The sequence below is a fragment of the Rhinoraja longicauda genome, chromosome 16, assembly GCF_053455715.1.
Source record: "Rhinoraja longicauda isolate Sanriku21f chromosome 16, sRhiLon1.1, whole genome shotgun sequence".
In the NCBI taxonomy this organism is placed as follows: Eukaryota; Metazoa; Chordata; class Chondrichthyes; order Rajiformes; family Arhynchobatidae; genus Rhinoraja; species Rhinoraja longicauda.
In genome coordinates this window covers 30,028,582-30,044,886 of record NC_135968.1, presented here as the reverse complement: position 1 = coordinate 30,044,886, position 16,305 = coordinate 30,028,582, and the positions used below count along the sequence as shown (strand labels likewise).

The following is a 16,305-nucleotide window of genomic DNA, read 5'->3' as shown; positions in this document are numbered from 1 at the left end:
CATATCATATATATACAGCCGGAAACAGGCCTTTTCGGCCCTCCAAGTCCGTGCCGCCCAGCGATCCCCGTACATTAACACTATCCTACACCCACCAGGGACAATTTTTACATTTTTACCCAGCCAATTAACCTACATCCTGTATCTGTACACAATGGATGGTTTGATTGTAATCATGTATGGTCTTTTTGTTGACTGGATACCAACAAAGAGCTTTACACTGCACCTCACTACACGTGACAATAAACTAAATACAAAACTCAACCCAAAACTAAACAATTGACTAGGCAACTGTGATAGCTGTGGATTACCTACAACAAACACTTCAAGCACCAACAAGAGTTACCACCAGTGTTGAGTTGACACAAAACGCCCCATCCAAGACCCACATCGCAGCACAGAGGTACTGACCTCAGTTTCAATGAGCATTCTGCATCACCACAACTAGACTCACAAAGCAGACACACTGAGCACTCTCACAGAGACAGATGATTAAGTGGATAGTGAGCATGGATGAGGAATGTTGAAGTCCCCTTGAAAATGTGCATCGTTGAATAAATCCATAGGAATCTCTGGCGTGTGACCACTACAGATGAAGACAGAGAAACACACTGTAAAGGCAGAGGCAGCACGGCACCTCCATAACCACTCAATCCCAGGAAGCCCCCCCCCCCACTGCCAATGCTCCCTACTTCTGGTAGATTCCTCAAAACTTACAGCCTCGACAGTCACCTCAAAACTCACAAAACTGGAGTGTAAGCAAAACATTTCTGATCCCAAGGCATCACCCAAGATCACGAGACAATGAAGTAATAAACAGTTTTGTTTCAATAAAACCAGAGCAGTTACTTACATTTAACTGGATCAGATCATTCATCATGTATTTGTTCCAGAAAAATCTATCGTCAACCTGAAAAAGATGGCAGATATTAGCTAACAATAGCATGTGATTCAAATTATCCGTTCACTGCACCTCAGTTTGGCACAAAAAACGTACTGTTCTTGCATCCTACATGGATTGTTATGTTATAATTTAATCCAGGGAGAGTTACTTTAACTAGTAAATGACTGAACAAGAGCAGTGAGTTCCTGTATCTAGCACAACTAGGACTTAAAAAGCATCTTAAAAAGTCAACACCTCAAGGAAAGGAAATGCAGACAGATAGGTTCTTAAATGGATCCCAAAATGAGGAGGAAAAGTAGGTGGCCAGGATATTAGTGCGAGGTGACTACTTTGCCGAGTACCTCCGCTCAGTCTGCTGCGGCCATCTGGATATCCCGGTTGCCAGTCATTTTCATTCTCCTTCTTATACTCACACCGTCTGTTCTTTAGACTGTAGAGATACAGCGTAGCAACAGGCCATTCGGCCAACCAAATCCGTGGCAACCAGGGATCCGCTTATACCAACACTATCCTACACACGAGGGACAATTTTACTGAAGCCAATTAATCTACAAACCCGTACATCTTTGGAGTGTGGGAGGAAACTGGAGCACAGGTGGAAACCCACGCGGTCACACAGAGCATACAAACTCTGTGCAGACAACACCCATAATCAGGATTGAACCCAGGTCTCCCGCGCAGTAAGGCAGCAACTCGACCACTGCGCTACTGTGTTGCCAAACACAAACTAGAGAAACAGCAAGATATTTTGCCTGGGTACCACAAGGGCAGCACAGAGGTGCAGTTGTCTCACAGAACCAGGGACCCAGGTTTGATCCTGACCTCGGGTGCTGTCTGTGTGGAGTTTGCATATTCTAGGCAAAGAGGTCCTTCTACAGTTGTACCGGGCCCTGGTGAGACCGCACCTGGAGTACTGTGTGCAGTTTTGGTCTCCAAATTTGAGGAAGGATATTCTTGCTATGGAGGGCGTGCAGCGTAGGTTCACTAGGTTAATTCCCGGAATGGCGGGACTGTCGTATGTTGAAAGGCTGGAGCGATTGGGCTTGTATACACTGGAATTTAGAAGGATGTGGGGGGATCTTATTGAAACATATAAGATAATTAGGGGATTGGACACATTAGAGGCAGGAAACATGTTCCCAATGTTGGGGGAGTCCAGAACAAGGGGCCACAGTTTAAGAATAAGGGGTAGGCCATTTAGAACGGAGATGAGGAAGAACTTTTTCAGTCAGAGAGTGGTGAAGGTGTGGAATTCTCTGCCTCAGAAGGCAGTGGAGGCCAGTTCGTTGGATGCTTTCAAGAGAGAGCTGGATAGAGCTCTTAAGGATAGCGGAGTGAGGGGGTATGGGGAGAAGGCAGGAACGTGGTACTGATTGAGAGTGATCAGCCATGATCGCATTGAATGGCGGTGCTGGCTCGAAGGGCTGAATGGCCTACTCCTGCACCTATTGTCTATTGTCTATTGTCCACGACCACGTGCGTCTCCTCCAGGTGCTCCGGTTTCCTCCCTCATTCCAAAGACGTGCGGGTTTGAAGGCTAATTGGACTTTGTAAATTGTTCTTAGTACATAGTGAGTGGATGTAAAAGTGGGATAACAGAACTTGAGCGGGTGATCGATCGGGTGACCGGTCGCTGAGAATACTGGCAAACGCCACGCACCACAATCGTGATGATCAAACCTGGAACTGGTGCCGAAGCCAACTAAATCAGCAGGCTATTCTACTCCAAAACAGTAGACATCTCTTGCCTTGTACGAAATGAGAGATTTGATAGGAGAGTAGGGAGAAGATGTACTGTCATTTTAGATGAGTGGGTTCAATCTGAGCACATTTGATGGCCTGCTTGACACATGGAGATGTTAATTCTGGGAAAACCTTACCCTTCGCCACAATGATGCTTCGTCCTTCTCTGAAGAACTCTGTCTCCGTGTCGAATTTGTAAGGTCATAACTCTGGCTGTAATAAAATGAATCAGAATCCATGAACATCTTGATAAGCTCATCCAATAACCTTCGTTCCAAGCGCTCCTTTTCTTTGTTTTCTTTAGCCTGCAAGTAAGCAAAAAAATGATGCCTAAAGTACAGGAGATCCATCAAGAATGTTCCATGTTGTCAAGCCTTAACTTCAACAAGGCTTCCATTCATACCCAATATCGCTGCACAAACCACCACATGAAACCTGGAGAGCTGCTGGAGGATCCGTGGGTAGAACTGGATAGTCGACATCCCTCATCCAGAGTTACTCCAGCAGCTCTTTTGCTGCAGATTCCAGCATTTGCAGTCTCCTGTCTCCAACCCAATTAAATCTCCTCGGAATGGCCAAAGATGGAATCCATCCGAAGGTCAACACAAAATTCCCCAGTGACCATGGATATATATCCCGATATTCAACAGCCATGTCTGCCACACAAAATACTTTTAGACAATAGACAATAGACAATAGGTGCAGGAGGAGGCCATTCGGCCCTTCGAGCCAGCACCGCCATTCAATGTGATCATGGCTGACCATTCTCAATCAGTACCCCGTTCCTGCCTTCTCCCCATACCCCCTGACTCCGCTATCCTTAAGAGCTCTATCCAGCTCTCTCTTGAATGCATTCAGAGGATTGGCCTCCACTATCTTCTGAGGCAGAGAATTCCACAGATTCACAACTCTCTGACTGAAAAAGTTTTTCCTCATCTCAGTTCTAAGAAAAAGTTTAATAACGTGTTTAAATGCAAGGCATAACACTGGAGTCCGAAGAGAATACTTCTCCCATTCCAGTACGTATTTGCAGTCAACAGTTTCAAGTTCCCCCAAGAACAGCAACTGCAGTGGTGTTTCAGTGGCATTCTCACACACCATAAATCCAAATAATTATATTCCAATAGTGGCTTAATTGTCTATTGATGATATGCTTCGATTCGTAGCTAATGGGGAAGAGGGTGCTCAGTGATCTCTCTTACAACAGACAAAGAGCTCCGGGCATTGTAATCTGTCATTGTCACTGGAGCCATCAAATATGGGGGGAAAAGGTGCCCTTTTAGCCCATAATCAACAAATACATAAAGCATCAGTAAATAAAAGAAAGTTGCTAGGGATCACTGAAGCATAGTTCTCAAATTTTAGAACCATTCCCTAAATGCAGAAAAACTCAAAGGTGACATGGTGAAAGATGAGAACCAGGAGAAAGACACTTAATGAAATTTTGCGAGTCACTGTTATGTATTTCAATAATGAAAGTTATCCATATCTGAAGACACATTCATTAAAGTCCACAAACTTCGCTCTATCTGCCAATTATAACACGGCAGATTAACAAATGTACTAATCAGTAAACAAAAATATTGTCCACCTTATGAGTTTAAGTGATTTTGAAATTTTGAAATTATGAGATATTGTGGTGAGTGGAATAGCTTGTATGAGAAGGGACAAGGGACGATATTTGGACTGAAGATCTGGATTTGATTATCAGTGACCAAGAGAAGCACTCACCCACTTACTGACAAGAAGCCAGTGCTACATCAATCAAAACACGTGCATTACTTCCAAATGCCAAGTCAACAATTCCAAAGTCAAATTTTTGTATCAATAGATTGAGGTTTGGCTGAACTTCATTTCATTGCAATTAGCAATTCGTTTTATCTGCTGGCTGGGCTAATTTTCATTCCATCCATCCTAAGAGCTGGTATGTGGCCGGCTCCTTTGTCAACTCCACAAAAAGAATGGATCTACAATCTAACTTAAAAACTCTGGCACAGATGTGCCTTAATGGCCAAACACTGGCTTCAGTGTGATTATCGAAAGACCCTTTTTGCCTGGTTCATGAAAGATGCTGCCAGGGTTCGGTTTTCTAAGCAGTAGCTGGATTACATTCAGTGGCTGCTGGACAACCAGCAACAGGGAGAGATGCTCAGCCAATGTGCTGAAATTACCTTCCGGGGAGATCAATTGTTGCTGCTGTCTCATGAAAATGTTCTTGTACGATCATTCTCCACCTGTCACCTACAGGAAGCCATTAGCTCAGAGTACAGCCACAAGCTCAGCAATTGCCATGATGAACACAGCACCAAAATGGTTCAAAATAAATCGACCAAGATTGATATCAATTGCATTCCCTTGCTTACAACTGCAATCAGCCCTGCAATAACCTGACAGTGTTGCAGAGAGCCAATTTGTTTTAACACATTTTGTTCACCACAGATATGTACACCCCCCTTTGACTTTTAATAAAAAGATATCTGCTTGGGCTGCGATGTGTTGTACACTCTCTGCTTCTACGTGAAAAGCCTGATACAAACCCCTTCCTTCTGTAAGTCCTCCCAGAAGTGGATCAACCCAGGGCTTAGTTTAGAGGGGCTCCTTGTGAGATTTAGCATGAGGCAGGCCGATACGAGAAGTTCAGTCACTCAGTGCCTCGATACACGTGACAACAATTAATTAGTATGGGTGTCAGGGGTTATGGGGAGAAGGCAAGAGAATGGGGCTAGGAAAGAGAGATAGATCAACCATGATTGAATGGTGGAGTAGTGTTGATTGGCTGAATAGCCTCATTCTACTCCCATCACCTATGAACAAACTAAATTGAATTAAGTCTAACCTTTTACACTATTAAAAGTGATGGAAAATTGAAAATAAGCCTGCTCTGCTTAAAAAGGCCATCAATTTTCAAATTAAACAAAAAAGTTTAAATACTGGATATAACTTGAAATGTTGGAAATATTCAGCAGGTCAACATCTGAAATTAAAATTGGGAACATTTTGGGTTTGAACCCTTTACCAAAATGAAAGGTTTCTGACTTGAAACGTGAACTATTTCTGCTCCTACAGTGTTCCAGCATTTTCTGTTTTCATATCTTCTTTTATAACTAGGACAGCTTCTTTTTTTAAAAGAGCACAACAGACAGCATAAAAGAACATAACAGACACAGTGGAATTACTCCACGAATAAGTGATGATCAAAGTGATATTCAGCAAAAAAGAAATGTTGTATTACTGCAGAGGCCAACGAGAAAATTAGTCACGGTGCATCATGTTCAACCCAGACATTGTGGGCCAAAGGGCCTGTTCCTGTGCAGTACCGTTCTATGTTCTAATCCTACAAGTTACCACAGCGAGTAGTTACCAATTATTGTACATTTCAACCCTGGTTAACAATTGACCATTATTCAGGTAAAACAATGTGGCCCTTAACTACCAGGGCCTGCAAACAGAAGAATGCAATTACTATAGGTGCAAACCACCACGAGGCCAACACTTCAGGACGATTCATTGAAACATTCACTCACCTTTTTCTTGATTGGAACAGCCACATTACACTTGATTTGACTAAATGTCTTGAGCAAAAACTTGGAGTCATCTGGAGACTGGGTAATCTTCTCAGTTTTGTTTATACCGAAATGATGCTTCTTGCAGAGCTGTAAATGAAATGAAGAATAAAAATTCATCTTCTTGACGCACTCTTTTTAAGGCAACTGTGAATCAGTCAAATCTGACCGTTTTCTAATGACTCCACAACATCAATCCTCCCAGTTGCAGTGCCTTGCACAACTCTGAAAATGAAGACAATCCTTCACGGCATTCGCATTTCTCCTATGCCAGATCCAATACATCCAAGATTGATAGATTAATAACGGCATATAGCAAAATCGTTAATCCTATAAATGCAGGAATTTGGTGGTGCTGGACTGGCAGGTTTTCTCGACGATTGAATGTTATTCCAATTATTACTCCATCTCACTTCCGATACCCTTTCTATATTACAGAGTATAATAAATATTACTGCAAACTCAGCACCCCACCAGGGAGAAAAGCGATTGTGGGGATCCCTGGCCCTGGCGGCACAGAAGGAAATGTGGCCACCTGTAAGATGCCAATCCCCAGGGATTTCTGAACAGCCGTAAAATGGATTGTCGGAGATTCATGATCAGGCAGCTAATCCAAAGAATGAACTCCAATTTCCCGTCTTCAATATCAATCAGCTCACAATTTATTCATTACCAACATGTCCTTTATTTCAGCGGACTTGATCTCAATTTAATACCTCATTTGAATTATTTCTACCCACTTGTCTGTGTAGGTTAATTGGCTTGGTAAACGTAAAAATTGTCCCTAGTGGGTGTAGGATAGTGTTAGTGTGCAACTGCAATCAGCCCTGCAATACCCCGACAGAGTTGCAGAGAGCCAATTTGTTTTAACACATTTTGTTCACCACAGATATGTACACCCCCCTTTGACTTTTAATAAAAAAGATATCTGCTTGGGCGGCGTTGGTCGGCGTGGACCCGGTGGGCCGAAGGGCCTGTTTCTGCACCATATCTCTAATCAAAAATCTAAATACTTCAGATTCATTCCAATCCATTTTCAACTGCATTAGTACCTGGAATAAGCAACTCCGGGTGCAGCCCACAATGAACAAAAAACTATTTAAGAGGTAAATTTGAATTGTATAGGAGAGGAACATATTTAGATAGTGAAATATCATCTGGGAAGACTTAAAATTTCAAACGAGAACAGAGTGCTGGAACAAGGTCAGCGGGTCAGGTAGCACCTCATGAGAAGGTGGAGAGAAGACGTTCCGGATCCCTCTTCAGACTGCTTCTAAAATAAAGGCCCGACCCAAAATGTGCCCTATCCATGTTCTCCTGAAATGCTGCCTGACTAGCTGAGCTACTCCATCATCTGCAGTTCTTCATTTCTATTTAAAACTTCACTCTCCTTACTTGCTTTATAGTAAAGGTACCAGGGAAGATAGTGTGGATCAAATGATTTGGAATAGAGTTTAAGGCCATTAAATATATTGTTACCACTGTTAAAACAGTAACTTCCAAAAGAATAAAAGAACACACAATCAAGGTAGAACATGTTGTGGAACAACATGACCACTGGCGCTAAGAACACTACAATGCACAAGATAAACCTCAAGCAGTACATATTATGGACTGTAACCAACAGATTCGAGTCACTCCCTCCCCCCAGGCAGACCTTTGTTTCTTCAGGCTGCAGTACTACGTTGACTAAACAAAACAGTTGTGCGGTTCCCCCAAATACTGACGCATTTTTGAAAGAATTGTAAAGAGATGAGATGGGGTGGGTGCGAGATTGGCAATAACGAATTACTCGTGAATCCGGCTGATTTTAGGTTGAAAAAGTATTTCATTAAATTAAATCAGGATTTAAAAGTTTAGCAGGGTGTTCCAATTCCATAGAAAGACATGGAGTGCTGGAGTAACTCAGTGGGTCGGGCAGCATCTCTGGAGAAAAGGAATAGGTGATGTTTCGGATCGGAACCCTTGTTTGCTAGATTGCAGAGATGCTAGTTTAAATAAATAGTAGCACAGTATACAACAAGATCTTGTGTAGGAAACAGAAATCAAATGCTTTGATTTACTAAATGACTTTTCTGAATTATTTGCACTTAAATGCCAAGTTAACCTGACTACAGTATAGCAAATTTTTAAACTCCCATAAACCAAATATCCCCAATTGCAATTCTTAGCAAACTTCAGATTGCTCTGCTCAGCAACACAGTTTACTTGCCGTCAAAAAACCTCCTTTTTGTAAAAAATTCTTCCTCGGGATAAGGGAATAATTTGCTTTGGCAATGGGATGACTAGTTTGGTCAGCTAAGAGTCAAGCGACCATGTTGGTCTTCACCTCGAATCCCACACAGCCAAAATGACTAAGAATGACACATATCATTCCTTTAAGAATATTAGTGAACCAGTTAGGTGTTTTGACAATTGAATAGTTTCAATGTTATTTTTCAATGAATTAGTTGTTCTTCACTTTTTTCACAATCTATCTAAATTGTTGGTGTAGCCTCGTAACATAATGATGTTACTGCATCTCTCTGGAGATTGTTACAGGCATAAAACCAAAATGCAGTCTGTCCTACACGTGGCAATTGCACACAAAGACCCATACTTGTATAATTTTGTAATAAATTACCTTAACTGTGATTTAGTGTAAAGCGCAGTATGGATATTCATTGATGCAGCCATCAGAATACAAAGCTGAAGGTCTCGACCCAAAATGTCACCCATCCATGTTACTCCAGCACTGTGTCCTTTTGTGTTAACCAGCATCTGCAGTTCCTTGTTTCTGCAGAATACAAAGCTTATATTGCCTATCCCATTGGCAAGAAAAGTCTACGGTTACGGTATAAAGACTATTGAATCTTAGTTCTCAACTTGATATTGGATTTAAAGATAAAAGAACACATTTGATTTAAGACACAGGAGCCTGGTGACTGACATTGGATACCTGTCAAGACAAGTTCCCACTTGCCCATGAAAAAGGTGCAACCTCATTTGCTTCTATCAAAGCATTTTCAAGTGGAAACAAAATGGAGCAGGTTTGCTCAGTATTTCTACCAAGAGAGTCAAGAGTCACTCATTGTGACTCATTTAATGACTTTTGCCTCATGGATTTAAAAGGTGCACTTATGTTCAATTTTTTAAAAATCAATCAGCATAGTTTTTTTTAACTGAATCATTAGCAATCCATTGTAGACATCTTTTAGAAATGTAATTTAGTTTTTTTTTAAAATAGAGATGCAGCATGGAAACCGATCATCGATCACACTAGTTCTACATCATCCCACCTTCTCATCCCCTACACATTAAGGGTCATTTACAGAGGCCAATTAATCTACAAACCCGCACGTCTTTGAGATGTGGGAGGAAACCGGCGCACCCAGAGGAAACCCTCAGTCACAGGGAGAATGTACAAACTCCACTCGAGGTCAGGTTCAAACCTGGGTCTCTGGCACTGTAAAGCAGAAACTCTACAATCTACTTTCTCTAACTTCACTATAGATTATCTGGTCATTACAATGCTGCTGCTTGAAGGCGCTTCGGTGCACAAATTGGCCACCTCATATCTTGCCATACTTCAAGTAGTGTAGTTCTGTCATGGGCCTCCTCCAGTGCCATAGTGAAGCCCACCGGAAATTGGAGGAACAGCACCTCATATTTCGCTTGGGCAGCTTGCAGCCCAGCGGTATGAACATTGACTTCTCCAACTTTATAGTTCCTCTGTCCCTCTCTGCCCCTCCCCCTTCCCAGTTCTCCCACTGTCTTCCTGTCTCCACCTATATCCTTCCTTTGTCCCACCCCTGACATCAGTCTGAAGAAGGGTCTCGACCCAAAACATCACCCATTCCTTCTCTCCTGAGATGCTGCCTGACCTGCTGAGTTACTCCAGCATTTTGTGAAACCTTGCCATACTTCAAGGGCAGTTCAGTGGGATATTCTTTAAAAGGCACAAAAGGTCCTAAAATGAAAGTATTCTGACTGTAGAATTTCGATATTCCCCTGACTTTCTTCACAATAAATGGCAACTGATGAGACACACTAAATTTAACGTGTTTAAGTGACCTACGGTGCTATTTCAGAGGAACAAATTCACTGCAAGACAAATTAATATAAAATTACTGTATATTGAAATGACACTTTTGAAGTACAGCAACCTGATGAATATGTGCTACTGGCCATATGATCCAGATGATTAGGCAATTGGCCTCTAGGTACGTTAAATATACCATGGCAACTCAGAGTCATAGAGTGTGGAAACAGGCCCTTCGGCCCAACTTTCCCACACCGGCCAACATGTCCCATCTACACTAATCCCACCTGCCTGCATTTGGTCCATATCCCTCCAGACCCTTCCTATCCATGTACCTGCCTGTTTCTTAAATTTTGGGATTGTCCCTGCCACAACTACCTTCTCTGGCAGCTTGTTCCATATACCCACCACCCTTTGTGTGAAAAAGTTACCCCTCAGATTCCAATTAAATCTTTTCCCCTTCACCTTAAACCTATGTCCTCTGGTCCTCAATTCACCTACTCTGGGCAAGAGACTCTGTGCATCTACCCGATCTATTCCTCTCATGATTTTATACACCTCTACAAGATCACCCCTCATCCTCCTGTGCTCCAAGGAATAGAGTCCCAGCCTAATCAACCTCTCCCTGTAGCTCAGACCCTTTAGTCTTGACAACAACCTCGTAAACTTGGCAGCTGTTAACTTTCAATTTACTTAGATAAATAGTGAATTAATATACTAGTTTCCCTGACGATTATCACAAAAACAACCAGATCGTTGTAAAACCCCAGCTAATTCATAAATGCAATAAAGGCTTAAACGGGACAGAACCTGGTATGTGTATCCAAGAGGGACAGTATGTGCAAACAAGGAATTGCAGATGCTGGTTTACACAAAAGGACACAAAGTACTGGAGTAACTCAGCATCCCTGGAGAACATGGATAGGTGACAAAATGGGTAACAATATGCAGGTAGCCCAACCAGAGGAGATGCCAAACTACACCTCACATTGGGAAACAAGGTTGATTGGGATTTCAATGGGCGGGCATTTGGGGAACAGTCATCACATCTAATGAATTGCTTGAATTGTCCTTGATGTTAGGTAACGTGTTCAGGAGCCCTGCAAACAGCAGAATTGCAAACCATCACAATCTGTTGCACTATTAGAGAAAATAAACTACAATGTTTCTCAGATAGTCCTGGATAAAGATAAGTCTGGATCCCGGGGAAGGCAAATTACATTATTAGGCAGGAACGAGGAAGAATAAATTGGGAACAGTTGTTATTAGGCAAGCCCACATCTAACATGTAGGTATCACAAAATGCTGGAGTAACTCAGACAGCAGCATCTCAGGAGAGAAGGAATGGGTGACATTTTGGGTCGAGACCCTTCTTCAGACATATAGGAATCATTTTAAGACCAGGAGATCATAATTCAGGACCAGCATGTTCCAATGAGGAGGAAAGACAAGAATGGAAAGATTGGTGGCAAAAACCTGAAGTGACCAACTCACATGGGATTTGTGCCTAAAATATCATTAAGACCAGGGAGACAATCTGGATGGAGTCTGAAGAGGGGTCTCAACCCAAAACATCACCTATTCCTTCTCTCCAGAGATGCTGCCTGACCCGTTACTCCAGCATTTCGTGTCTGTCTTCAGTGTAAAACCAGCCTCTGCAGTTCCTTCCTACACAATCTGGATAATTAGAGCTCAGTTCATTTTTACATTTATTGCGCAGATTGATTGCATCAGTAGACCTACTGCATCACCGCTCCAGCAACCGGTTCAATCCTGATCTCCGTGGCTATTTGTGTAGAGTTTGCATATTCTCCATGAACACGTGGGTTTCCCCTGGGTCCTTCAGTTTCCTCCCATTCCAAAGATGTGTGGGTTGGTGGATTAATTGGACGCTGTAAATTGCCCTTGTGTGCAAGTGGAGTGGCAGCATTACAATTTGGGAGCATTTAATGGAAATGCAAGAATTAGTGTACATTGGTGCTTGCTAGTTGGTATGGACTCAATGGGTCAATTCCATTACGGGAGAATTATGTACTTGCCCGCCCAACAATTCATGTTACGATTAAAGACAGGAAATAAACGGTCAGACAAACTTCAACAGGGATGATTACATTTAAAATATTCCATTTAATTATTTTAGGAGTTCATGCATAGGGGGTGGGGAAAGATGTCGTGGATGTGGTCTGCAAGGTAGACCTCTGACAAGGAGCCATGCAGATAAGTCTAGAATCTTGAGAAAATTAATTAAAAAGGGGAGAAAACAGAAAGGAGAACAATTTTTCCAGAGTGTTTACAAATGGTTAGCGGAATCATGGACTCAGCTCCCACAGTTTCAGGTTAGCCCTGATTCTATTTTTCTGATTATGCATTCTAGATATGAATAATTCGGATACACATTTGAAGTAACAGTGCTAAATTCTGCAGATAACATAAGACTGAGGAATAACTTTAAAAGTCCAACAAACATTTGCAGTTATGTTTGACAAAGGGGGAATGTTAATTTCCATCAGCCACACATTAACTGCGTGGGCTTGCATTTAGGTTCGAGAACTGACATTTTATTTCAAGTGGAGTGTGACATGTTGTTGAGGCCTCATTAACGTAGGTTCACAAAACATAACAAAAAGCATCACAGGCCAATGATTCCACTTTTGAAACAAGAATATTAATGGCCTGCTAATGTTATCCATTAGGGGTAGATACATAGGCAACACGTGCAGAAGTAGGACAATCCACCCTTCAAGCCAGCACCACCAGGCAATGTGATAGAAACATAGAAAATAGGTGCAGGTGGAGGCCATTCGAGCCAGCACTGCCATTCATTGTGATCATGGCTGATCATCCACAATCAGTAACCTGAGCCTGCCTTCTCCCCATAGCCCTTGATTCGACTAGCCCCTAGAACTCTATCTAACTCTCTCTTAAATTCATCCAGTGATTTGACCTCCACTGCCCTCTGTGGCAGAGAATTCCACAAATTCACAACTCTCCAGGTGAAAAAGTTCCTTCTCACCTCAGTTTTAAATGGCCTCTCCTTTATTGTAAGACTGTGGCCCCTGGTTCTGGACTCCCCCAACATTGGGAACATTTTTCCTGCATCTAGCTTGTCCAGTTCTTTTATAATTTTATATGTCTCTATAAGATCCCCTCTCATCCGTCTAAACTCCAGTGAATACAAGCCTAGTCTTTTCAATCTTCAATAGTTAATAGTCGTTTATATGTCACATACACATAAATGTGTAGTGAAATGAAACATTACCCGCAGTTGAAACATTAAGACCAATAAGAATAATCAATAAAAATGCAACAACACATACAATCATACACTAACACCAAACAAAAGAAACATCCATCACAGTGAGTCTCCTCCAGTCCCTTCTCACTGTGATGGAAGGCCACAATGTCTTTTCTCTTCCCCTGCCGTCTTCTCCCGAGGTCAGGCTGTTGTCGTTGCCACGTCGGGGCGGTCGGGGCTCCCGACATTGAAGCGCCGCGCCGGACGGTGAAAGGTCCACGGCCTATTCCAGGCCGCGCCGGACGGTGAAAGGTCTGCGGCGGGCCGACCCAAGCCCCGCGATTCGGGGCGGGCGAACACGCTGCCTCTGCCGGAGCTCCCGATGTCGGCCCCCACCCAGGGGCCTGTGAGCTTCCGACGTCTACAGGCCCGCGCCGGAGCCTCCGGAGACGAGTCGCAGCCGCACCCGCAGCATCCGCAGGCGGCCAGCGCCGCAGGTGGTGAGTCCGGGCCGCGGGCTCTGCGAACCAGAGCCCCAGGTGGTCCCAGGTGCATGGCCGGTGGTAGGTGGAGCCCGCCGGTCCCAGGTGCATGGCCGGTGGTAGGCCGCAACGGGAACGGAGACACGACACAGAAACAAAGGTCGTGTCTCCGTTCGGGAGAGATAATTTTTTACAGTTCCCGTTCCCTCCCACCCTCTCCCCCCACATAACATACAAACACTACACCATAGTAAAACTACAACTCATACAAAAACAACAAAAAACACAAAAGACAGACGGACTGCAGGCAAGCCGCAGCTGCGACGGCAGCGCTGGCTCCTCCTATGTCATCTTTGTGTCATCTGCAAACTTGCTAGTGTTACTTCTAATTCCTTCATCCAAATCATTAATATATATGGTAAATAGTTGCGGCCCCAACACCGTGCCTTGCGGCACTCCACTGGCCACTGCCTGCCATTCTGAAAAGGACCCGTTTACTCCTACTCTTTGCTTCCTGTCTGCCAACCAATTCTCTATCCATGTCAACACTCTACCCCCAACACCATGTGCTCTAATTTTGCTCACCAATCTCCCGTGTGGGACCTTATCAAAGGCTTTCTGAAAGTCCAGATACACGACATCCACTGGCTCCCCTTCATCCATTTTACTTGTCATCCTCAAAAAATTTCAGAAGATTAGTCAAGTATGATTTCCTTTTCATAAATCCATGCTGACTTGGACTTATCCTTTTACTGCTATCCAATCATGGCTGATCATCCACAATTGGTACCCCGTTCTTGCCTTCTCCCCATATCCCTTGATTCCACTAGCACTAAGAGCTCTATCTATCTTTTGAATGAATCAAGTAAATTGGCCTCCATTGCCTTCCGAGTCAGAGAATTCCACAAATTCACATCTCTGTGTAAAAAAGTTTTTCCTCGTCTCAGTTCTAAATGGCCTGCCCCTTATTCTTAAACTGTGGCCCTGGTTCTGGACTCCCCTTACATCGGGAACATGTTTCCTGCATCTAGCGTGTCCAAGCCCTAAATAATTTTATATGTTTCTATCCCCTCTCATCCTTCTAAATTCCAGTGAATACAAGCCCAGTCACTCCATTCTTTCATCATATGACAGTCCCGCCATCCCGTGAATTAACCTCGTGAACCTATGTTGCACTCCCTCAATAGCAAGGATGTCCTTCCTCAAATTAGGAGACCAAACCCGTTCTTGCCACCAAAGTGGATAGCCTCACATTTATTCACATTATACTGAATCAGCCATGCATTTGCCCACTCACACAACCTGTCCAAATCACCCTGCATCTTCATAGCATCCTCCTCACAGTTCACACTACCACCCAGCTTGGTGTCTTCTGCAAATATGCTAATGTTACATTTAATTCCCTCATCTAAATCATTAATGCATATTGTAAATAGCTGCGGTCCGAGCCTTGCGGCACCCCACTAGTCACTGCCTGCCATTCTGAAACCAAGAGTTGAAAAACAATAATGAACCAATAAAACCCTAAATCAGGTCTATTAGAGAGCTGTGTGCAGAATTTTTAACCATAATCGATGACAGGAAATCTATGCACAAAAGGTACGAAGATGATTCAGCCAGGTGCTCTTTGTATGGGGAAAATGCACAAACAAGGACACTTGAAATATGACATTTCTAACTCTTGTTGCTATGCAAGACCACATCTAAATTGTGGAACAAACAAAATATCGGGGTTGGACTGCAGGCAGGACAGAAAACTGAAGGGTCTAGTCCCGAAACGTCACCTATTCCTTTTCTCCAGAGATGTTGTCTGACCCGCTGAGTTACTACAGCTTTTTGTGTCTACCTTCAATTATGCTTAATCTCATGTTCTCCTGCTTTCTGAATTATGTTGATTTGGACTGTAGCTTGAAAGTTAGATTGTTCATGCCAAGATTCTTTAGGGTTCAATGCATCACGGCACAATTTGGCTGAGCATGCAGTTTGCTTTCTGCGGAAGCACCGGATGTGTGATTCTCCGCTGCCTTGGAAAACAAGATGAATTTGATGGATGGGTAATGGAACAATGAAGCCAAGGTGATTAGTTGCATGCTTAAATTCTAAGCAAGTTAGGATCTTGTGTCTGGTCGAAGCCATCTCATTTCTAGGGTCAACGCTGACACAGCTCAATGAACCCAAGACCAGAGATTTCCACTTTAACTTGTAGATGCTGGAATGTTCATGATGGTTACTTTTCCCAAGTGGATAAATACTCTAGCTCATTTTAATTTCTATCTGACCACAGTGACAATGGGTGTGCAAAATAGCTTTTTGTTCATTTTGACATACAGGCAAGCAAAGCTACTATTTATTGCCAA

At 43.1% G+C, this 16,305-nt stretch overlaps 1 protein-coding gene across 1 annotated transcript in view; it reads right to left on the bottom strand.

Annotated features, from left to right (window-relative positions):
- Nucleotides 1-16,305, bottom strand: part of inpp5f (inositol polyphosphate-5-phosphatase F) — a 161,879-nt gene that overhangs the window by 51,012 nt on the left and 94,562 nt on the right. Inside the window, exons 4-6 of the mRNA XM_078413517.1 lie at nt 6,172-6,300; nt 2,785-2,952; nt 854-910 (exon numbers count right to left, since the gene is read on the bottom strand). Of these exons, the coding sequence (XP_078269643.1) occupies nt 854-910; nt 2,785-2,952; nt 6,172-6,300 (354 nt within the window). The remainder of the gene's footprint in view (nt 1-853; nt 911-2,784; nt 2,953-6,171; nt 6,301-16,305) is intronic.